Source organism: Sus scrofa, chromosome 13 (genome assembly GCF_000003025.6).
Source record: "Sus scrofa isolate TJ Tabasco breed Duroc chromosome 13, Sscrofa11.1, whole genome shotgun sequence".
Lineage (NCBI taxonomy): Eukaryota > Metazoa > Chordata > Mammalia > Artiodactyla > Suidae > Sus > Sus scrofa.
The window spans coordinates 197,192,011-197,216,656 of NC_010455.5; the positions used below are offsets into that span (position 1 = coordinate 197,192,011).

The 24,646-nt window shown below is 40.6% G+C and overlaps 3 protein-coding genes across 11 annotated transcripts in view; 1 reads left to right on the forward strand and 2 right to left on the reverse strand.

The window, feature by feature from the left end:
- SON (SON DNA binding protein) overlaps positions 1–1,407 on the forward strand; it is a 31,343-nt gene extending 29,936 nt beyond the window's left edge. For 2 of the 8 annotated variants that reach the window (XR_002338040.1, XR_002338038.1), the window contains exon 13: positions 289–1,254. Coding sequence is in view for 2 of the 8 variants with exons in the window: in XM_005657147.3 (XP_005657204.1) it covers positions 289–447 (159 nt within the window). In the remaining 6 variants the exon portion in view is untranslated. Of the gene's footprint in view, positions 1–235 lie in introns of all 8 variants that reach the window. The other 6 variants (XR_002338035.1, XR_002338036.1, XR_002338037.1 and 3 more) reach the window with 6 other exon arrangements.
- On the reverse strand, positions 651–12,233 carry DONSON (downstream neighbor of SON). Its single transcript, XM_013990191.2, has 10 exons — positions 11,415–12,233; positions 10,574–10,654; positions 8,796–8,999; positions 6,903–7,081; positions 5,898–6,076; positions 4,937–5,018; positions 4,717–4,821; positions 4,020–4,218; positions 3,084–3,296; positions 651–2,361 (listed from the first exon to the last, which is right to left on the reverse strand). The coding sequence occupies exons 1-10, from the start codon at positions 11,721–11,723 to the stop codon at positions 2,224–2,226; spliced, it is 1,689 nt and encodes a 562-aa protein (XP_013845645.1). The 5' UTR covers positions 11,724–12,233; the 3' UTR covers positions 651–2,223.
- The window catches only part of CRYZL1 (crystallin zeta like 1), a 44,376-nt gene continuing 32,192 nt past the window's right edge, over positions 12,463–24,646 (reverse strand). Inside the window, 6 exon segments of one of the 2 annotated variants that reach the window (NM_001098596.1) lie at positions 12,463–12,932; positions 13,484–13,529; positions 16,405–16,510; positions 17,411–17,532; positions 19,685–19,783; positions 23,190–23,301. In NM_001098596.1, coding sequence (NP_001092066.1) covers positions 12,833–12,932; positions 13,484–13,529; positions 16,405–16,510; positions 17,411–17,532; positions 19,685–19,783; positions 23,190–23,301 — 585 coding nt within the window. In that variant the 3' untranslated portion in view covers positions 12,463–12,832. 2 annotated transcript variants of the gene reach the window in all.

The window sequence follows — 24,646 nt, forward strand, 5'->3', positions numbered from 1 at the left end:
AAGCAGTTTTTATCAGGCTTTTCCCCCCACCCCTTCAATTTGGAGACCTGCACTTAATTTGCAGTCTCTTTTCCGAAATGATTTGCTTCTTTGGGGGTTGAGATTAATTTGCTTTATTACATAGTATGGGTGTTATATTTTTGTAAATTACTTTTCTAGCATTTAGTGAAAAAAATACAAAGCTAATAGATATTAAAGTTTGATGCTGTTCTTATTGTATGTTTTTCTTGAATAGGTATTGAGAAATGGAAGCCCTTACCAGCCCAATTGTATGTTTTTCTTGAATAGGTATTGATAAATGGAAGCGCTTACCAGCCCAGCTTTGCCAGCCCTAATAAGAAGCATGCTAAAGCCACAGCAGCTACTGTGGTTCTTCAAGCAATGGGCCTTGTACCAAAGGACCTCATGGCTAATGCCACTTGCTTCAGGAGTGCCTCACGTAGATAGATTGAGGTTTTATATTAATCATTTCAGATAATTTTACTCTGCATCAAAATGTATTTCCTCTTTAATGTTGTAAATATTTGGCAATTTAAGACATTGTGTAAAAAGCAATCTGTACAAACATCTCCAGGCTTTGATTTTTGTACCATGGAAATTGTATTTAACCATACAGGGTTTTGGTATGTTTATATTGTTTACCTTAGTGATGTATTTGTTTAAGTGGCTAACATCCAAACGATTGTTTGAAGGCATCCGTAATCTTCAGTGTGGAATGTTAAATAACGCTTTTATACTGTATTTTGTACTATGATGTAACTCCCCTTCCTTATGGCTAGGCTGCTGTAACACTTGCCTGTAATCAGTGAAGGGCTGTGCACCTTGTACTAGTTCCCAATGGGTTCTGCTGGACAGATACTGGGCCAGTGTTATTGAGGTAATCAAGCAAGATCTGTTCCACAGGGCTAATGCCACCATCTCCCCTTTAAAATTTTGTAGAGGTTGTAAAAAGAAAAAAGAAAAAAAAGAAAAAAAAAAAGGAAGTGGTATGTTGTGTGATGATCAGCACTAAGTCCTGCGTTTCTGTCAAAGCCACTTGGGCCATGAATGAGAAGGGAGTCCAAATGAAGTCTGACTAGAATTCTACTGCAGAGGCCAAGTACATTTAGTATGGCATTGAGTTGTGATATAGTCTTACTTTGATGTGCATTTTGAATTTCAGCTACACCTAGGTAGACGTAAAATGATAATTAAAATGCTGTAACCATCTTATCTAATAAAATCGGCACCCAGCCACTATTTTGTTGACTATGAGAAAGTTTAAGTTTATGTTAATTTTTAGGGTCTGATAGAATATTTCATGTGTATTACAGTGGTATTCATATGCTATGTCTCTAAACTTTATTTTCAAAAGCTTAAGGCCCAAATATAAACTTCTCTGGAATAAATGTGGTGTTTTATTTTCTGGATTACAAAGTGAACACATAACTTCTTCACTACTTTACTTCTTTTCCCAGTGCTTTTGATTTCTAAACACTTTTATTTAAGAAAGTTGAATTATATATATATATATACACACACACACATACACACAAAATACCTACAAGAACGTATTAAATACTACTTTATCATGACAGCTGAGCATTCTTTACAACTCTTAACACTATTCTGTGTGTAATACAAAATGCCCATATCTGAATTAACATGCAATTAAAAACAAGTTTTAATGTATTTTGAGAATAGAGGAATTGTAAACAGATAGGAAAACAACTAAACTGGAAGCATCAACAGTCGGCTCAGTGGATACTGTCTACATTTGTTTTCTACCTTTATAAAACTGGAACTTGCTAATGATCCTAAGTAAACTGATGAAGGTAATAGTTTGGCCTGATGCTATTAGTTGCAACGCCGTAATTCCTACTAAGCCTCAATTTCCACTCGTTAGGAAACACTTGAGTTTTCTACCCAGTTTATAATTAAGTTATATGGATCTAGGAATTTTCATTCAAGTTATTTGAAGTTTTAAAAGAGTTATATCTTCATATCTGAATACCTAATCAAAACAATAAAAACAAAATGTTGATTTTTAAACCTTAATCCTGCTTAGTGAATGTAATAAAAGCTATTGTAAAAAGTTAACTATTTGTAAACATCTGAATATTTTTAGTTATATTCTCTTTAACTTCCAAAGTGAACTTTAAAGCCAAAGGTATAAGAATCTTGAATTTCCTTGCCAGAAGCCTTTTTTTTCCTCAAAGATTCCTTTTAGGCTTACTTTGGTGTTCAGGATCTCCAGTTATACATGCAGTCACTCATTTCCACATGCCGTAAAGAGGATTTCCCCAGTACTGGTGTTTGACTCAGATGGTCCAGGGTTTTAGGATGCAATCCACAGTTGGAAAGCTCCTCAAGGACAGCCTCCTGTGGAAATTTGTATGCAAGTCAGTAAAAAAGCATCAGTCTTAGAACACTGAAGAATTTTAAAAATTACCATGGGGATTTTGACAAATGGATGTCTTGTATAAGGTAAGGGCAATTCATCATGATCAACAGAAGTCACCCTAAGCATTTTTACATACAGCATCCAAAAATAGTAATTTGGGTTATTTTTACAAGTCTGGTAAACTAATAAAAATAGCCAATTTGAAGGTCTCTTGCTCTCTAAATGAAAACTTACATGTGTCCAAAAGTAAAGGCAAATATGGTTAAATAAATACACATAAATAAAGGAATCATAAAGTTCTGGCTCTGAGAGGACAATAAAAATAACTTGCCTTTTGTTTGAGAAGCTCTGTAGTCAGTGTTGAATACAACAGCCTGAATTGATAAAATTTACCTTACAACAAAAAGATACAGTCATTATCCATTCCTCTTGGTGAATTTTGTTTTTTTTGGCCATGCCCAGGGTCTGGAAGTTCCTGGGCCGGAAACTGAACCTGCATAACAGCAGTGACCTGGGCTGCCACAGTGACAACACCAGACCCTTAACCCTGTGCCACAAGAGAATACCTCCTCTAGTAATTTCAATTGGTATTACGAGGTAGAGTTTAATAACTTAAAAACACTAGTTTGGCTCATAATTATTCACTTATTTCCTCGATTTAGTTTGAGGCAACTACATCGATTTACAGCCGTCTACTTACCCTATCCAGTACTTTATCAGTTGGTAGACAGGTATTAAATACAGCAGTTGGCTCATGCGTATACAGTCCTGCAGAAAATGACCCACTCTGTGAAGATTTGAGCAGCATGGTCACGGAATGTAGAGAATGAGGCATGACTGGACCTGTAATCTCCAAACTAAACTGATCTTTGTATCCAGAAAGAGCTTGTGTCTTCACATTTACACTTCGTGCCTTAAAAAAATTTTTAAGAAAATTATGGTCACCAATCTCTCAAGCTTTTGTCCCTAGCTGAAAATGTGATCAGTAACTTCTCATTTGGGTTTTCCTCTCTAACAGCTTGGGAACAAAAGTAGTTCCTGAGACAGAATGAGAAAAAAATGTTTAGTAATTCTCAGTTTCCAGCATGCTCTCTAAATTAGGAGATTGTTAATTGAAGTGTTAGTTCTAGAGAACATAGTTGTTTAACATGATATCCTTTCTGATCTACTAATGTACTTTCCATGCAGAATTCTGGGAAAATAAAAATTCGATTCTGTTGCTACAACATTCAGTACTTCATATTTACATGTGTAGTTTTTTTAGCAGTATGGATATTTTCACTTATCTATGATCCAGTTTTTGAGACCTTCCCCTAGAATTTAACATAACATTCTTGGCTCTGTTCTTAACACTGGTTAAGAAATGAAACAAAATACGATTAAGCAATTTTTCCTTAACGGCAATAATTCAAATGTAACATTTCATATAAATATATTTTCATATAAGTCCTTTGATATAACTTTATATCAAGGAATTTTTTTCCTGGGAGGAAAAGAAAAACAATACACAAAATGTAAAAATGTTAGGAGTTACTGAAAACAAATTAAGAATTTATCCTATCAGAAAAGGAAAAGCAAGTCTGTAAAGGCTTGGTTATGAGTATTAGTGTAGAATCTTTTTTTCCCCTTTTATTACCTTAAGCATTTGCATTGTGGCCCCTCGGAAAGCTATAGGGGATAAGAGGGTTGGTGGAAGTCCTGCCTGTGGACCTGAGGAAGCAACTAAACTCTTGCAGTTGATTAGAAAATTGAGCAATGTGAAGGTGTTCATTCCCTTCACCAACACAACAGACTCGGGTCTGTGATCCATCTGTACTTCATGTTTCTCTTTACGCCTGAAGATGACAATCAAGGAATTGCACACGCAAGTCCCACACTAACAAGAAAAGCGCTACCTTAATCCTGAATCACCTGACACTTTTTTTCATCCCAAACTGGAAATGCCCTTACCAGTCCTTTTGACTGTAATTATAAGGCATCTGTATAAATCAAAATGATTTATGACCATTTTGAATTTGCTAGAAATAGATACCTACAAAAACTAATTTCTTCTCTTGTCAAAAATATGTTCCATTCCCCCAACTGAACCAAAACAATTTTTTTCATGTAAAAAAAAAAATAGTTTAATAATTGTTTGTGGTTTATTGGTACTTAAGGATTTGTTTGTTTTTTTAGGGATTTGTCTTTTTAATGTCATGATGGAGAATCCTTTTTCATATGATTTTAAAGCTAATTTGAGATTACAGTCTAACAAAACTGCCAGTTACTATTACATTGCTCACTAACTTAATTCAATGAAAGTCAATTCTGGTTAACGGCAACCGAAAGGATACAGCTTGATAGAAAGTACATCTGGTTTTTTAATTTTATCTTGCACACCCATCTCTTCCAGCCAGGAAAAACTTTCTTCTTCATCCTCATCGCTGACTGCTTGCCCCCTAGGAAATTTCTATAGTTAGTTAGGGTCTGCATTTCATAAAGATGTTTCTTTTTCAAAACTACTGAATCCATTAAGTCACCAGATGATGTGAAAAGGTTGTTTTAAGCACATACTCCCCATGTCCTAAGCCTGTTCCAGATGCCTCCTTCTTCTCATGGCCATTTTCTTTTATTAAAGGCAGAGAAAATTCAATACCTACACGAGGAAAGAAAAATGTAACTGAGTTTTAACATAACCTAGAAGAATTTAATAAGCGTGCTGGGAGAATACGATATTTAAAAATGAGTTTTAATGAGTTCCCTTTGTGGCTCAGTGGTTAACGAATCCGACTAGACACATGAAGTTGCAGGTTAGATCCCTGGCCTTGCTCAGTGGGTTAAGTAAGGATCTGGCATTGCCGTGAGCTGTGGTGTAGGTTGCAGACAAGGCTCGGATCCCAAGATGCTGTGGCTCTGGCGTAGGCCGGGGGCTGCAGCTGATTAGACCCCTAGCCTGGGAAGCTCCATATGCTGCGGGACCGGCCCTAGAAAAGGTAAGAAAAAAAAAAAAAAAAAAGAAAAAAAATGAGTTTTTACACTTGATCTATTAAAGCAGATCACTTTCATACTGTCTTGACAGCAGCTCACGACACACACATATCTCCTTGAAACACAAGGTTTTTAGGAAACAATACACATTCTCACGACAGGTGGTACCCTTTCATCAAGTATATTCTTCTCACTTTCATTTTTTTTAAAGTGTTGAATAAGCACACTAAGTAGATTTCATAATCCACTAATGAGTTGACCCAGTTTAAAGACCATGTTATTGAAAGGGGAGAGGTTATTTGTACTATAAAAAAATTTCTATAGGAGCATATGCAGATTAGGATTTTCCAGCTCAATCTATGTTTGAAGATTGGAGAAGGAACATCGCTACCTTAAAGCTATGTATAAAGGACAGCTTAATTAAATGCCAAAAAACTAATTCTTAAAATAATTAGATAAAACTAGTAAAAGACATTTCAAATTTTAGCTTTTAAGGAAAGTGTTTACTATATAGTGTGGTATTTTCACTTTAAATGTATAGTTTTACCTTCGGTTTTCATAGCTTCTCTGATACCTCTAGTGGTAGGAGATATAAGGGCTGTCATGACATCATTTCCTGCTAATCCTGCTGCACGGAACAGGATAGTAAACTGATAGGTACAAACGTAGAAATAGGGGCAAAGTTTTGTCTTCAGCAGATTATATAGAGAAGTTAAGCTCACAGACCTATGAAGCAAAAAATTTTTAAGTATTACTAAATATTTAACTTAACATCTAAAATTTAATTTTGCATAATTTAATCTGATGTCTGATTTAAAACACAAATATTACAGACAATGGTTTGACTTTTTGCCATGACACAGAACTTGGCTTTTTAAAGGACTGAAATTGGTCATGGGACTCACTGATGACTTAAAAATTTCTTTTTTTGAAATGCTGTGAACTTTTTATTTAACTATAACTACATAGCACAAGTCATAAGTTTATCACTCTGTGAATTTTCACAAACTGAATACACTGATGATCAGCACCCAGGTTAAGAAAAGATCCTTGGAGTTCTGATCATGGCTCAGTAGTAACACATCCGACTGTATCCATGAGGATGCAGGTTTGATCCCTGGGGTCGCTCAGTGGGTTAAGGATCCGACAATGCCATGAGCTGCGATGTAGGTCACAGACGTGGCTTGGATCTGACGTTGCCGTGGCTGTGCTGCAGGCTGGTAGCTCCGGCTGATTCAACCGCCAGCCTGGGAACTTCCATAAGCCGCAAGTGTGGCCCTAAAAAGCCAAAAAAAAAAAAAGAGGAATTACGCCTACATATTTAACACACACTTATATACATGCCAGAACTACATAAAGAGTGAGAGAATAAGGGCTGAAAAAGTAAATAACTTACATGCTGGTTATTAACAGTTTAAATAAAATAATTCCCTCTACTACTACACACCTCTAAGTCATAAATAAGAAGAGAACACTGCTAAAATGAAAATTCACTCTTTGGTTGCACAAGTTTTTGGGTTTTTTTTTTTTTTTTTTTTTTAACTAATCTTACCAGTCACTCAGTAAATTGTGTTGCAGGGTTTCATCATTTGACCAAGGGTTTGCCTTTCCAGCCATTTTTCTGTCAGCTCCAATACGAGGGAACAGTGGGAGCCATGGGAAGGCAGGGTGGATCCAATAAATAAGGCTCTGCTGGAAGGCGCAACGGAGCTCAGTGCAGAGTTTGGGATCCTAAAATCCAGGGAGGATATTGGACAGTTTTTGCCCCATTAGTAACAGAGAATTTAATTAAAAAGACACTGAATACACCAAACACTATTCTCAGAATCTTTGCTGCTTCCTATAGGAACACGTTAATAACTGTTACAGGGGCTAAAATGTAATTTATTATTGTTTAGGAAAAGGGGCCTTACTTGCCAGCAATTAGTCTGTTAAACCACATATCAGAAGGAGCACTCAGACATAGACGGAATACTTGCCTGCCTCTACCATCCTCTTAACAATGACTGCCTCTTTTTATCAGGAGGGCAATAGTGTGTGTTTGGGGGGGTATGTGTGTAGGTAACACTATGTTCAACCCCCTTCCCTCACTACATTGTTTCAAAAGGAGCCAGTAAAACCCGATACTGTGAATCACCAATCATCCCCATCTATTTATTGAAAAAGACATACCAGGCCCTCTTTCGGAAAATCTCTTTTAAGTTAATTTGAGGTGATGAGCTGCCTGAAAGTAATGCAATTATATTACTTTAAAACCATTCTAGGAAGTTCCCGTTGTAGCTCAGTGGTAACGGGCCCCACTAGTATCCATGAGGATGTGGGTTTGATCCACGGCCTTGCTCTGTGGGTTAAGGATCTGGCATTGCCACGAGCTGTGGGATAGTTTGCAGACATGGCTCGGATCCCACACTGCTGTGGCTGTGGCCAGCAGCTGTAGCCCCGATTTGACCCCCTAGCCAGGAAACTTCCATATGCTGCAGGTGCGGTCCTAAAAGCAAAAATAGAATAAAATAAAACCATCCTAGATCTAGCTCACTGACTCTAAATTTACAACAGACTATCACCCAGGTCATAAGAATTAGTGTGTTAAAAAAATACATATACATTATGTGAGAAAATCAGTAAAATAACCAATCAGTTTTTGCAATCCTATTCCTCAATTGCTTTTCATTTCTTTTTCATTTTTCATTCTTTTCATTTCTTTTTCATTTTCATTTTCTTTCTCAAAAGGCCTTAGAAAACAATGGTTTAGTTCAAGCAACTCTTGCCTGCCAACAATGAATAATACTCACAACAGGTCTATAAATTTAACGGGCAGCTATTGAATCTGATTTTTGAAACTGTATGAAAGCATCATTTGGGAAATAAAATATTTTCCAAGTTCCTGTGTTTTTAAATGTCAACAGAAAAACTTAATGGAAAGAAATATCTCTGCTGTTTCGCAGAGAAGTACACTGTACACTTAATTTGTTACTTTTTTTTTAACTTTTTTTTTTTTTTGGTCTTTTTGCCTTTTCTAGGGCCACTCCTGCGGCATATGGAGGTTCCCAGGCAAGGGGGCTAATTGGAGCTGTAGCCACTGGCCTACGCCAGAGCCACAGCAATGCGGGATCTGAGCCGCATCTGCAACCTACACTACAGCTAATGGCAACGCCGGATCAAGGCCAGGGATCGAACCCGAAACCTCATGGTTCCCAGTTGGATTCGTTAACCACTGCGCCACAACAGGAACTCCCTTAAATTGTTACTTTAAAACACAGCTGTTTTCCTTGTGATGGAACATGATAGAGGATAATGTGAGAAAAAGAATGACTACCTCTATGTATGACTGGGTCACTCTGCTATACAGCAGAAATTAACAGAACATTGAAAACCAACTATAACAGAAAAAATAAAACTCTTTAAAAAAATAAAAAATAAAACATGGCTGTTTTCTTTCAGTTACCTGAATACTTTGAGGCAAAGTGACTTCTGTTGCCCTACAATGCTGGATGACACCTTGAGCCTCTTCCTGTGCTTTCAAATGATCTGCCCAGGTAAAGGGTTGAGAAGAGGTAAAAAGGAGTCGAGTTTTAATACTCCAGTCCACAGGTAACTCAGTACTTTCTGAGGATGGAATATCAGATTCGGAGAATGATACATGAGGAATCTTTCAGAAAACAAAGAAAACAAAACTTAGAAAAAGGGTACCAAGAAAGAAGCCCTCCCATCTATAAAATTCATCAACTAAAATACAATCCGTGAAACTTCAAAATGTTATGTATTATACAATAAATAACATTGAAAATACACTCACACTGTGAAGAGGTATGGAAACAATAAACCTTTAACACTGCTTACCTCTGGAAAATGGGATTTTTTTTGTTGTTGTTGGGGGGTGGTACTGGATGCACAGTTTTCATTTTTTAGTTTATTATAGTTCTATATAGTTTAGTTACAAGAGACAAGTACTATTTTCATAATCATCATTTTTAAAAAAAATCCACTATAAAATAGTATTATCAAAGCAGAAATCTTCCAAGTATTTTTTCTTAATTTTTTAAATCTTTGGGGCTGCACCCTCGGCATGTGGAGGTTCCTGGGCTAGGGATCAAACCTGCGCCTCTGCAGCTGCTCGAGCCGCTGTAGTTGGATTCTTAACCCAATGCACCACATCGGGAACTCCTCCAAGTATTTTTTAAAAAGCATCCTTTAAGCTTCTAAAACTCTGGAACCAGGGCAAAGCTGCTCTTGCAGGTAACTTAGGTTGGGTTCCAGGAGGCCATATTTAAGATACATTTCCCAACCTCAAATATTCCTCCCCAACTGTTTTGCTGTCAAATCAGTATTCTCCACATTACAGTGATTCTCTTAGATGACATTATTAAAAAAAATAATAAGGAAGAGGAGGCAATTTCCAAGAGACCCTGTGAAGACCATTTATTTGCAAGGAAAGGAGACTGGGTCTTGGGGAACTCTTCTTGTCTGCTCCCATTAGGACAAACTATGTATTTGTTAAAGTATCACGAAAGTAGCTGAGGAACGGAATCAAGAAGAGTGTTTTGGGAGTTCCCTTTGTGGCTCAGCCATTAACGAATCCAACTATGATCCATGAGGATGCCTGTTTGATCCCTGGCCCAGCTCAAGGGGGTTAAGGATCCAGCATTGCCATGGGCTGTGGTGTAGGTGGAAGATGAAGTTTGGACCCGGCTGGCTGGGGCTGTGGTATAGGCCAGCAGCTGCAGCTCCAATTCCACCCCTAACCTGGGAACCTCCATGTGCCACCGGTGTGGTCCTAAATTAGGAAAAAAAAAAGAAAAAAAAAAAAGAAAGCAAGCAAAGAGTGTTTTGTGTGCGTGGTGGTGGTATCGAGGTTCAGTGATATGCCACAACTGTGTTGCTAATCTGGGGATTTGGTCTGAAGATTCAGTGAAGGATTAAAAGTTAAAAAAGCAGCGAAGCCTGGAGAGGTTAGCTCTGAGTGATGAGCTAGACTTCTTAACTACCTACAGAAGAGTTAGAAAACTACAGGGGTGAAAGGAAAACGCACATTTATGCCTAGTTTAGCACTGGCGCTGTTATAAAGAAAACTACCACACACAAAGCCTTGAGTCCTTTACCATCATTTCAGTCCTGGTGGAGATGATCACTCTCTGTGCAGCCATTTTTCAAGTAAAATGCTTCTGAGAAGTATGGATTGATATTATAAGAATATACACTCTGAGGACATTTAAAAAGTATTACCTGGAGAAATTCACTAATGGCTCGTCTTTCAGAAAACTTTTCTTCCCATAGCAAATCATTTTCTTGATTAGAATCTAAACGCTGAAATTAAAAAGATGGTCCTTTTCAATCATAAATGACGCTGTAGTTTGCTTTAAACACGTAGAGCCTCACCTGGCCTTCAAGTTTCTCAATAAATCCGAGGGCAGGAATTCACATGCACCCAAATCAGTGTATCAGTATTTCACTTCAAATTTGTGTCTGAACTTTACTCTCAAGACGGAAGCGGGGGAAAGGCAGGTAATTTGCACAACTCATAACGCAATAATCAATCATCTCAATTCAAAAGATCCAAAAGGTTTTGGGCTAAGACAAATACCAGTAAATTCTGACTCCATGAATCCTCAGTATTCCTTCAACTGCAGGATCATTTTGAGCACGTGAAAAGGGAAGCCCAGAATCACGCTGGGAAGAGCGTCTCGTAACCTTCCCAGCACACAGCGGCCCTCCCGGAGTTGTTCTAGGATTGTTCCGCGCTCTCTCCCCCGGTCTCTAACCCCCGACGGGACGGTTGCAGCCCAAACTCCCCGGGCCGGGCTCCGGACTGGACCGAGGGAATGGGGTCCTCTCCTCAGGACCCGCGGGCGCCGCACGTCCCGCGGCGGCTGGCGGAGCGCACTTCACGCCCCCCGGACCTGGCAGAGCAGCCGCCTCCCAAGTTTAGGGCTCCCTGGGCGGCGGGCGGCTGGCACTTGGCGCCCATTTCCCTCCTGGAACGCGAGAACTCGCCACCCCTACCTCACAGCCGAGTCGACCCACAAAGTACAAGAGCCCCTCGGCCCCCAGGCACGAAGACACTCACCGGGCCCGGTGCCTCCTGCTGGCTGCGGGGCGGCCCGTCGGGAGGCTCGGAGGCGGCCCGCGGCCGGTTGTCCAGTCGAGCGAAGGGGTTTCTTCGGGCCGCGGCCGGGGCGCCGCCGCCTCTGCTCGCCGCCGCCGGGAAGGGGCGGAGAGGCAGCCCGGCCGCCAGGGCCGCGCGGCGGGTCGTCTGCTCAGGCCGCTCCTTGGGCGGGGGAGCAGCTCCAAGGCTCCGGCCCCTTTTCCGTCGGAGCCGCAAGGTCTCGGGCGGCCTTTTGAAACTGGGCGAGTAGCCGGGAACTGACAGAGCCATGACGCGCGGCGAAGGCCGAGGAAGGGGAACCCGCAGCCCGGTAGGCGCTTCCCGCGCGCGCCAGCCCCGCCCCACTACGCGGCCCCGCCCCCGAGGCTCCTCGCGGCGCGTGCGCCGTCAGGCGCTCACGAGGCCCCGCCCCCGGCTTGCGCCTCCGGGGCTTCGGGTGCTCCAGTGCCCAGCGCTTCCCGGGACGCCGCCTTGGCGCTCCTTCCTGCTCCGAGGATGCAGTCGGGTCGCCGGGTGCTAAGTGGCTGGGAAGCGCGCGGTCCAAGGCACCGGAATAGCCGAGCACTATTTAAATCCGAAGCAGGGTGTGATGAGCCCCGGGCAGGGCGCCAGGATGAAAAGGAAACGTCACACTTGAGCTCGCCTCGATAAGCTTTCGGAAGTGCAGTGTTCAGGTCCAGAGCTGGAAAGAGTGGCCTGGGCCTCCTCCCCCAACCCCCCAAAACGGAGAACCCGGATAGGAAATCAGCACGCTGGCTGTGCAAGCGTAGCCTCCCGGCCCCCTTCCCAAGCATCGCCACTGCAGCCTTCCACGCAAACACTGCAGTAGCCGCAGGCGAGTTATTGTGATGGTCCTGATGGATCCTGAGGAAACCCTGGAGTGAATGAATATTTGAAAAAAAAAATTAAGTTGCTATGGGCTAGATCCTTTCAGGCTTGAAGATATATTCAAATGATTAGGTTAGGACAGCAAAGGCTTGTTAAAGAAGGAAGGTATTGAGAAGAGAGTGTAATACAAAAGTAATGTTATTTTGATACAGCAGGAGATTCCAACAGCTTTATAGATAGTAGCATGGCTTCTGCTTAAAGCAGTTTTCATCATGGAAAGAATTTTAGAAGAGGCAAATATATAGAAACAATAACTAAAAAGCCTTTTAGAATATTCCCTTTAGATGCTAATTTTAGAATTGTCTTGAGTATTTTTTCAAGTACTTCTCAAATACTTCAAATAACCCTGAGCATCTTGTCTCAGCAGGAAATATGCTTAAAAAATGTAAAAACTTGCTTTTATCTTCCTTAACTTTTCCCAATTTCCAAGGCAACTCAGGCTTCAAATACTGGAATAGGCTCATCCAACTGAGGTCTGAGAAAGAACAAAATTAAAATTGAACAACTTGCTTCTTTCTTCGTTGATTTTTCTGAACAACTTCCATGGTAACTTTTGCCTCGTATAGTGGAATAGGTTCATCCAATTGAGGTCTGAGGAAGAATGAAATTATTAGAAATGTCAGGTCTAGTTAAGGATGAGTAGAGTACATAGAATGGTAGTTGACAACTGCTATAGTTCCACTCTATTACTTTAAATAAACTTGTCTATTAATATTTCCATTGTTAAATTTTTAAGTGGTTAAATTTTGAAGGGGGAAAATAGCTATTTAATCCACTCCCTCTTTTTTGATAAACAGATCCAACTAAGAAACAAATAACAAAACAGTACTTTTCCCTCCTGCCAAGTTGTGGGTTATTTCAAGTTGCTTTGGGAGAGGTGATGAAGGCGAGTAAGGGGTGAGGTACAGTATGGAAGGGAGGAAGGAAAACTCACAAACCACTTGTATCTTAGGGAATACTTACTGGTGTATCATAAGATATGCTTTGAGAAATATTAAAGAGCAGCTATTTATCTAAACAAAATAGCAAAATATGGAGGTGACAGGTATACTAAGAAAGCTGAAACAAAAATGGGAATGCCCATTTTAACTGCCGAGGATAAAAAAATTAACTAGAACAATGAAGCTGGTCATTTAGCATACCTAAAAACACCAGTTGATAACTTCTCCATCACATCTTTTAAGATACGTAGCTGGAAAGACTGTTAAGGTGGCAACGCAAAGAAGAGAGGAGTAAATCAAAACCATTTGATAAGCAGAGGGTATTAGGTAGGTCACCTATGTTGTTCTTTTTCCTTTTTTTGGCCGCCTGTGGCAAATGGAGTTCCAGAGCCAGGAATCAGATTGGAACCGCACTTGCGACCTAAGCCACAGCTGCAGCAATGCCAGATCCTTAACCCACTGTGCCGGGCTGGGGATCGAACCTGCATCCCAGCACTCTCAAGACGTTTCGCCACAAGGGGAACTCCTGTTGTTGTTGAACAGAAATGCTGTAAGCTGTCAAATTTACCTCTAAAACAGGAAAATGGGGGAACTGATTTGAGCAAGGTGGTGACATAATAAATAGAGCCCATACTTCTAGGGCCACGTGATGAGAGAAGCAAGCCTAATGCCCATCCTAAGTAATGACTAGTGTTATCCCAAATGGATACTAACAGAACTGGGTCAGGGGTTCATTTTAGCACTTCGAATGGTATTTTTAGTTAAAAACAATTTTAGCACTTGCCTCTCTTACTTTGGGTGCACATTTATTATTAAGCCAGATGATAATATATATGCAGGAAAGTTAATAATCTGTAGGTGGGTGTAACATATGCTACGAAGAGAACTAAAGGAGTGTAAACTTAAAACCTCTAGTCATTTAATTAAAATTCTAATATTAGGACTGAGAGTCTCTATAAACTGATAGCACAGGAGTTATTTTATGGTGTATAATCACACATTTGGAATCCCGCACTATGTTAAATCTCAAGTAGCAACTGGCTCATGTGTGATGACACTGAGGGGGGTTTGCACAACCGAGGACTCAAGTCTCATTTAGGACTTTAGAATTCAGGACATTAGAAAATACAAATTAGAAAACATGAACATAAGCTATTTTTAAGATTTTCTTTTTTGGCCTCGCCTGCAACATGGGGAAGTTCCCCAGCCAGGGATCAAACCCTTACCACAACAGTAAACTAAGCCACAGCAGTGACAGTGCTGGATATGTAACTGCTAGGCCACCAGGGAACTCCTGAAGATATTTCTAAGAGGACCTAAAGAATATTTATTCACTATTCATGTATTGCAAATTCTCTCTACTTCTGTTAATGAAATTGCCAAGAGTGTGTGTCATGTATCTATGCAAAACACATACTTCTGATTTTGGAAAATTTAGCATTTTATATAAACATGTCATATTTCAACGAATATGTTAAAGGTTAAAATCTTCTCATGGTGGAGGGAAGGGAGAACAGTTAAGAGAATTAAGCACTGCAGGCAAAGCAGCCAGCCTGACAGGTAAGATGCAAAACACACTAACTAATGTTACTTCTAACACATGGTATTCTCTACCATCAGCGCTCTCTGCTTTTATTTATTTATTTACTTATTTTGTCTTTTTAGGGCCACACCCATGGTATATGGAAGTTCCCAGGCTAGGGGTTGAATTGGAGCTGCAACTGCCGGCCTACACCACAGCCACAGCAATGAGAGATCCGAGCCGCATCTTCGACCTACACCACAGCTCATGGCAACAGCAGATCCTCAACCCACTGATCAAAGCCAGGAATCGAATCTGAGTCCTCAGTCCTCATGGATGCTAGTTGGGTTCGTTAACCACGGAGCAACAACGGCAATTCCTCTCCTGGTATTCTTGATAATGACAATGCTACTGGATAAGTCATTATTTAAAGCTGAAGTTTAAATAATTCTTTCATTAAAAATTAAGTTTATTTTCCAAATTTAATAGGAAAATATTAATCAGAAATACTTTAAACACATACATTTACCACATGTTCTGGTTTTTGAAATGTATTCTTTAAAGCTCAACATATGCAAATATGCTAATTAAAACCTATTATTTGAAAGCTCTGAATTAAGTCTGCCATTGCTCCTAGAGGGGGCAGGCCTTTATACATAGCACACATATATAACAACACACATTTAATAAAAATAAAGAATGATATTCAGTGGAGACAAACATAAGGTTATACAAGTCTCTTTCTTCATGTGCAAGTATACCCTATTAAGTAACGAGAACTTATTTTTTCTCCAATATATTAAAAATTTTACCAAGTGCGGCTGCCTTTAAAACAGGCGTCTTAGAAATAGAAGTTTTATTCTTTTTTTTTTTTTTTTTTTGGGGGGGGCTGCACCCACGGCATATGAAGTTCCCAGGCTAGGGGTCGAGTCTAAGCTACAGCTGCTGGCCTACACCACAGCTATAGCAACGCCAGATCCGAGCCATGTCTGTGACCTACACCACAGCTCATGGCAAAGCTGGATCCTCAACCCACTGAGCGAGGCCAGGGATGGAACCTGCGTCCTCATGGATGCTAGTCAGATTTGTTAACCACTGAGCCACGATGGGAACTCCTCAATGACATTTTTAAAAACACCCCATAAACTCTTTAATTTAGATAAGTATTCTGAAATATTCTGCACAATGTGCCAAAACAGAATTAAGGATGCAGGCTCTCAAGGTGGCTTATAATGTTCACAAGGCCAGGCTAAAAATGAAGCAACATCTTTCTTGTATCCAACAGTTTATCTCTCGTTCAGAAATGAGTGAGAACTGCCTGGGTATGATTCCTGACCTGTCCCTTGCTAGCTGCATTCTTGGGCACGTATTAACCTTTCATTTCTTCACCTGTGACACAGGGGTAATAACAGGACTTGAACCTCACAGGGCTGTTTTAATATTTAAATAAAGTCATACCTATAAAGCTCTTGGAACACTGGCATAGTCAGTGAAAGTTAGCTGCTATCATTATTATCATGATCATTACTAAAGAACTTAATGATGAGAGTACAAGGTCAATTCCAAGCCAGAAACTCAAGTCAGTAGAAAAAAAGGATATAAAGATACTTTCCCTGTTGTACATTTGACAAATTCCAAACTTCATCATTAAGGAAAGCCACTGTCGCTCCCTTGAGGAAAAGGCAATGGCTATCTGGAGGATCCAGCTTGGATAGAATGCATAAAGAATGGTCAGTTACTGTAAATTTAATAGCAGAAGAATGATTGATATCTTCAGCCAGGAAAACTTTTACACAAATTAAATGATAACCCAGATCACAAATAATCAGCACACAAACTTCAAAAACAGTATGTATACTGTAATATTTTCTTTTCTAATTCATTGTCCAAAATGATAAAACAGCAATGTCAAATGGAAGGCCAGTCTAGAGGTGATGAAGGGGTCGTAGGGGTGTGTGTGTGTAACAGTGTGTGTGTGTGTGTGTGTGTGTGTGAGAGAGAGAGAGAGGCTATTACCCACCAGTCATCTTCATGAGGATGTGGGAAAAACAGGGGCAGACTGGTATATGAGAATTATGGTATTTGCATATCAACCTCGATAAAAGTGCCTGAATTGAATTTCGTTGAGAAACATAACTTTGCAAGACAGTGTGTGTGTATATATATACACTGTGTATTTATATATATATATATATATATATATATATATATATATATAAATGCTTACACAGTAAATTCCAATTTGAGTAATTAAGAAACTGTCATAATTTTCCACAGAAATATTTTGTTAAGTATATGTCAACAAGAATGTGTGTTACTAGGGAAAAAAATCTTATTTCAAATACTGTTAAAAAATTCACAAGTCACTACTTCCACACCGCTACATAAAAGTTAAATGAACTCTTCTGGTCGGCACTATATTTCAGTATTTTGGCCAATATATAGCTAAAGTTTTTTTTAAAAAAAGCTACATTTCTTTAAAAAGAGGACATAATTCAGAACTTATATTAATTTAGCCACACCTTCCCCAAAAGATTTAGGCATTATTCTTTGTTAATTACTTCCTTTTGGTATAACAGTAAATGTTTTATTGTTTCCGATAGTACCTGCAGGTTTTCTTCTGTTGTTACCCAGTGGCCTCCAACACCAAGAAGGGTGATGATATCATGTTTATGTGGCAGCAGTTGTAATTTTACAGCTGGTTCATCATCTTTACTATATAATCTCACTTAAAAAGGAATAGTTTAAAGAGTGGGGGAGGGGAGAGAGGGAGAAAAAATATATTTTATAATAATCTGACAAAAATTTATTCTTTAAACTAGTTCTCTTTGCTTTTTAATGTGAGAAGAAGCATTTTTCTTAGAAAAAGGTAATACAATGTATTCAGACACCTTAAAATAATACCTTTTTGCATTAAAACTGGCCATAAAATTTACTTTAGATTTAATAAGTGAAATAACTAAAAATAAAAAATCTATTTTAATTTGAAAATCAGGCAAGTTAACAACACACAACTAAGTTGGATAGTTCTTCCTTTCTTTTTTTCGGGGGGGGTGCTTTTTTTTTTTTTTTTGTCTTTTTTTTGCTATTTCTTGGGCTGCTCCCATGGCATATGGAGGTTCCCAGGTTATGGGTCCAAATGGGGCTGTAGCCTCCCGCTGACACCAGAGCCACAGCAACTCGGGTTCCGAGCCGCGTCTGCAACCAACACCACAGCTCACGGCAACAACGGATCGTTAACCCACTGAGCAAGGGCAGGGACCGAACCCGCAACCTCATGGTTCCTAGTCGCATTCGTCAACCACTGCACCACGACGGGAACTCCGGGGGCTGCTTTTTAGGGCCTCACTCATGGCATACGAAGTTCCCAGGCTAGGGGTTGAATTGGAGCTACAGCTGCCAATCTACACCACAGCCACAACAACTTGAGATCTGAGCTGTGTCTGCGACCTACACCACAGCTCATGGCAACACCGGGTCCCCACTGAGCGAGGCCAGGGATTGAACCAGCATCCTCATGGATACTAGTCAGGTTTGTTACTGATGAGCCACGACGGGAATTCCCTAAGTTGGATAGTTTTCATCATAATATTGATAGCTTAATACTTTGGGAAAGTTGACTTCTGAATAAGGAACTCATGATTCAAAATGGTCAGAATTTGACATAATAATTGAAATGTCTATTTGAAAAGTTAATGAAGTATACAGTCACTTCCACTGAAAGATTTTTCTGAATTTATTTCAAATCTTGAAAATACTGGCCAAAAAGAAACACATACAATGGTCATAGCTATATTCATTACGATTCTTAGGATAGAAGATAGATCCCAACAAGGTATAATTAAATCTCTTTGCAGGCTTGTGAAACCTGTTCTTTAGGTGCGATAGAACTACCTGTGTACAGACTAGGTGTTGAATAGATATTGGTTAAACCACAAAAGTTCAAGGAAGGTGAAAATGCAAGAAAATTCTGTGCATTTTCCAAATAGGGACTGCAGAAGTCAACCACCCGATGGGGCAGCTGTACATGGCAGAACAGAGCAAGCATCTGGTTGAGACCTGAACTAATCCAGGAACCACTGAGTAGGTCATGTTTGCAGATTTCTTGTAGAGATACTTATACTCCAATGCCTAGACTTTAAAAGGCAAGCATGTCAACCACACTTTAATAAAATGAAAAAAAAAGAAAAGAAAATGAATTAAAAAATAACCTCAAGCAGAAAAACTGAAAAAGTAAGCATGTTTTCTTCCAGAAAGTGTTTATAATGGGAATAAAATGAAGGAGCTCCAATTTATTTATTTATTTATTTTATTTACTTATTTATTATTATTCTCTTTAGGGCTGTACCTGTGGCATATGGAAGTTTCCAGGCTAGGGGCTGGATCAGAGCTGTAGCTGCTGGCCTATCTGTGACCTATGTTGCAGCGTGCGGCAAGGCTGGATCCTTAACCCACTGAGCAAGGCCAGGGATCGAACCCGCATCCTCACAGATGCTATGTCTGTTTCTTAACCCACTGAGCCACAACAGGAACTCCCTGGGAGCTCCAATTTAAATTAAAAAGTTAGGAAAAAAAACTCAGCTAAACATCAATTTAATAATTACTTCCATGGTTCCTGGTTAATTTTTTTCCCCAGAAATTCACCCATCATAATAAAAAATTTACACAGACTACCAGTTTAGCAACGTACCCACCTCCAGCAATAGTTTCCGGTTAATTTTTGCCCCCAGAAATTCACCCATCACAACACAAAATTACACAGACTACTGATTTAGTAAAGTACCCACCTCCAGCAATAGGTCCTAGTTAGTTTTTTCCCCCAGAAATTCACCCAGCACAATACAAAGTTACCCAGGCTACCGATCTAGTAAAGTACCCACCTCCAGCATCTAGGACAATATCTACTCCGAGGCCACCTGTTTCTTCTAAACAGCTTTCGGCAACATGGGCTTTCCCATTGGATACGTCGATCACGCGGGCTGTAAAGAACAGGAAGTCAGGCAAGTGTACTGTTCTCTAGGTGATCAATACAAATCAGGGAAAAAGAGAAAGCAGAGCAAGTAAGTATCTCTTCTCTGAAATGAATTAAGTGATTGAAACAATTAATGAATCCATATTATACCTTTCCTCATCCAACCCAGTACTGGCAAGGCTCAATTTAAATGAAGCGACTGGTATATTTAATAAAATGAAAATATGAGCATTTTGTGGATAATATGCTCCAAGGCTGGGCTCTTGACACGGAGGATTGTTCTCTATAGCTAAAGGGTATTTTGCCAGAACTGAGACTCTCTAAACCTGAGGTACATATATATATTAAGATGTGGACCAAAAGATTAAGCAGTTTCTAGTACGTTCAGATTTAAGACTTGAGAGTTAAAAGGTACGAAGACATTTTTAAGGGATTTGGTACCTATTAGAGGCTGCTTTATCCTTACTCAGTCCTAGATATCCCAACCCACATCCTCATTCCGCCAGCTTCCCCTGAAAACAAACAAAAAAATCCTAAAGGTGATAAAAAAATTAGTAAAAATTAAACTGGTTGCTTTCAAGTATTACATTAAAACAAGCCAAATGAGAGAATTAAAAAAAAAACTCAATTTTTTTTTTTTTTTTGTCTTTTTGTCTTTTTTTTTGTTGTTGTTGTTGTTGCTATTTCTTGGGCCGCTCCCGCGGCATATGGAGGTTCCCAGGCTAGGGGTTGAATCGGAGCTGTAGCCACCAGCCTACGCCAGAGCCACAGCAACGCAGGATCCGAGCCACGTCTGCAATCTACACCACAGCTCACGGCAACGCCGGATCGTTAACCCACTGAGCAAGGGCAGGGACCGAACCCGCAACCTCATGGTTCCTAGTCGGATTCGTTAACCACTGCACCATGACGGGAACTCCAAAAAACTCAATTTGAATTGGCAAGTGAGGATACATGTTTATATTTCATTTTTGTATCTTTGAGCACCTTCTCATTAAGGAGAATTCCTCTCAGAGCTGCTCAGATTTGAGGTGCAGACCAGCAGGAATCAAAGTCTTGGGGGATGGAGGTGGGGCAGGGACACGAGGGAAAGGTGGCTGAAGCACAGAGGAAGGGCAGGGTTAACCAAGAGGAAACCGCCCCCTCAACAATACTATCTCTTTGCCCCCATTCCATTTTCCATCTCTTCTTTCTCCTTTTTTTCTTATTTTCCGCCTTTCCTGGCCCATGATTTAACTTCCTTCCATTTCTTGGTGATTTCTGCCAGAAGCATAACTTAACCATGGAAATAACATAGGCTCTACTGTTAGACAGGCTTGGGTTCAAATCCCATTCTAGGAGTTCCCATCGTGGCTCAGTGGTTAACAAATCTGACTAGCATCCATGAGGATGCAGGTTTGATCCCTGGCCTCACCCAGTGGGTTAAGGATCTGGCATTGCCGTGAGGTGTGGTGTAGGTTGCAGATGGGGCTTAGATCCTGTGTTGTTGTGGCTGTGGTGTAGGCCGGCAGCTACAGCTCCGATTCGACCCCAAGCCTGGGAACCTCCATATGCCGTGGGTGCGGCCCTAAAAAAACAAAAACAAAACAAAACGAAACAAAACAAAATCCCATTCCAGACCTTTTTCTAGTTGTATGTTCTTGGACAAGCTAAATTCTCTGAATACTGTTCCCCAGCTCGTCCTCACAGGGTTGCTGAGGATCTAAGGAGCCGTCACCCACATTTAACACTCGGAGAACTTTACTTTTCTTCCTGCCCATTCTTCACTTACTCTCTGCTCATCCTTTTTTCTCTTCATCTGGCAAACTCCAATGTGAATGCTGTTAACTCCAGTCTAATAAATCCCATTCCTATCTTCCCCTCTTTTTCATTATTCCAACCTATTTTCTCTCTTCTTTCCATATTCACTGCTGTTTGGATAGGTTCAATCTTCTCAAGAGCTCCCCAGCTGACACCATGTCCTGTTTATCATGAACCATACCTGACCTGGGTTTCTTTGTAAAGGGCTCATCTCTCTTCCTAGTGTATCACAGGAAACAGACAACTTAGAGATATATCACTGGGTAAAAGAGGGTGAGATACATACAAAATGATGCAAAAATAGATCCATTTATTGACTAAAATCAAAGAGGTATGATGTATTTCTTTTTTTTTGTTGTTGTTGTTGTTGTTGTTGTTGCTATTTCTTGGGCCGCTCCCGCGGCATATGGAGGTTCCCAGGCCAGGGGTTGAATCGGAGCTGTAGCCACCGGCCTACACCAGAGCCACAGCAACTCGGGATCCGAGCTGCGTCTGCAACCTACACCACAGCTCACGGCAACGCCGGATCGTTAACCCACTGAGCAAGGGCAGGGACCGAACCCGCAACCTCATGGTTCCTAGTCGGATTCGTTAACCACTGCGCCACAACGGGAACTCCGGTATGATGTATTTCTAAATGGTGTCAAAGTTCACCTTGAATTCAAACCTGGGCAAGTTGATGATAATGGGGTGAAGGGAAAAAAAAAAAAACAAAAAAACCTTGAGAAATGTTGGTTTAAAAAACCAAATAACTGGAGTTCCTGCTGTGGCACAGAGGAAATGAATCTGACTAGTACCCATGAGGATGCAGGTTAGATCCCTGGCCTCGCTCAGTGGGTTGGGGATTCCCTGTTGCCATGAGCTGTGTGGTGTAGGTCGAAGATGCAGCTTGGATCTCTCATTGCTGTGGCTGTAGTGTAGGCCAGCAGCTGTAGCTCAATTCCACTCCTAGCCTGGGAACTTCCATATGCTGTGGGTGAGGCCCTAAAAACCAAAACAAACAAAGAAACAAAAAAGAAACAAATAATTAACATTTAAACCTTAACTTAATTTGGACTGAGCACAGATACTAAGTACATTTTATTTATTTATTTATTTCACTGCTCCTACCCCATGTGCAAGTTTCTGGGCCAAGGATCAAACCTATGCCACAGGAACAACCCGAGCTGCTGCAGTGACAATGCCTGATCCTTAGCTCACTGCGGCACAAAAGGACGCCATTAGTGCATTTAAAAAATGACATGCATTTGGCATTTTACAGTTTGTTTTACAAGTGCAGTTTGTCTGTCTTTTTTTCTTTTGTCTTTTTAGGGCCACACCCACAGCAGATGGAAGTTCCCAGGCTATGAGTGGAATCGGAACTGTAGCTGCTGGCCTACACCACAGCCACAGCAATGCTGGATCCGAGCCGTGTCTGCGACCTACACCACACTTCACAGCAGTGCTGGATCTTTAACCCACTGGAGGCCAGGGGTCAAACCCGAATCCTCATGGATACTAGTTGGGTTTAACTACAGCTGAGCCACGACAGGAACTCCTACAAGTGCAGTTTTTAAGGTGATACTCCTTCCAAATGTTATGTTTTAAAGTCTGTGTTGACTATTATTACTCACCTATGGGAGGCTTAAATCTTTCAAGACACTGCTTGTCTTCAAGACTGCACACTGTTGAAAGCACTTTGGCTCCTCTGTGGTGTGCTAACTGAATAGCTATCGTACCGAGAGCCTGTGTGGGGAAAAAAATACACAATGGGATTACAGGTATAGGGCACAGGTTGTATCTAATTTATTTTATAGTTGTCTAATCAAGTGTAATGGTTTAGCGCTACTTCGGTATATTTCAAAGTCTTATCTGATAGAAAGAAAAAAATACAGACAAGTCTAGAAGGGAAAACATTTGATAGACTTCTTCAAGGGGGAGGGTGAAAAGCCATGTGTGCCTCAGGTTCTCGGCCAGGATACCTGCAACACATAATTTCAAGGACAGAAGCTGCATTCAAAACACCTTGGAGGGAGTTCCCTTTGTGGCTCAGTGGTTAACGAACCTTATTAGGATCCATGAGGATGCAGGTTCAATCCCTGGCCTTGCTCAGTGGGTTAAGATTCCAGCGTTGCTCTGAGCTGTGGTATAGGTCGCAGATATGGCTTGGATGGGAATTGCTATGGCTGTGGCGCAGGCTAGCAGCTACAGCTCTGATTCAACCCCTAGCCTGGGAACCTCCATATGCCTCAGATACGGCCCTAAAAAGCAAACAAAACAAAACAAAAACACCTTGGAAAGGTGAAAAACTGGCCTTTTAAGGGCCTTGTCAGCATAATGTTCTAAGCCAATTATATAATACATATATGAAAGTCCAGCAATCCTCTCTTTGAAAAATCAAAGGACTTCAAAAGTTCCATCCTTTTGCTGACCTGTGGGCTAAGTTCAGGGAAACACTATCATCTTGATGTTGGAGGGAAGGCTGAAGCCAATGCTGAAGAGCGGTCTGCCTGCTTTTTTTTGTCTCCACCCACAGCATGTGGAAGTTCCTGGGCCAGGGATTGAACCAAAGCCAAAGCAGTGAAAATACTGAATCCTTGAAGGCTAGGCCACCAGGAAACTCCCAGATGTGCCTCTATTTTCAAAGAAAAGCAAGGGAAAAAGATTTTTCATCAATAGCCAGATAGATAATAAAATTATAAATTCACCCCGTTTTGTAACATTTTTAGATTAAAATACTATATTTGTATGTATTCTTTTAATGCCTTGATCTCAGTTTGATGATACATGTAATATGTTTTGTTTTTTTTTGCTTTTTTTTAGGGCTGCACCTGTGGCATATGGAGGTTCCCAGGCTAGGGGTTGAATCAGAGCCATAGCTGCCAGCCTACACCACAGCCACAGCAACGCAGGATCCGAGCCACATCTGCAACCTACACCACAGCTCATGGAAACGCTGCATCCTTAAGCCTCTGAGCAAGGCCAGTGACTGAACCTGTGTCCTCATGGATGCTAGTCAGATTGGTTAACTGCCAAGCCACAGCGGGAACTCCAACATGTAATGTGTTTCAATGAGCACACTTTTACCTTG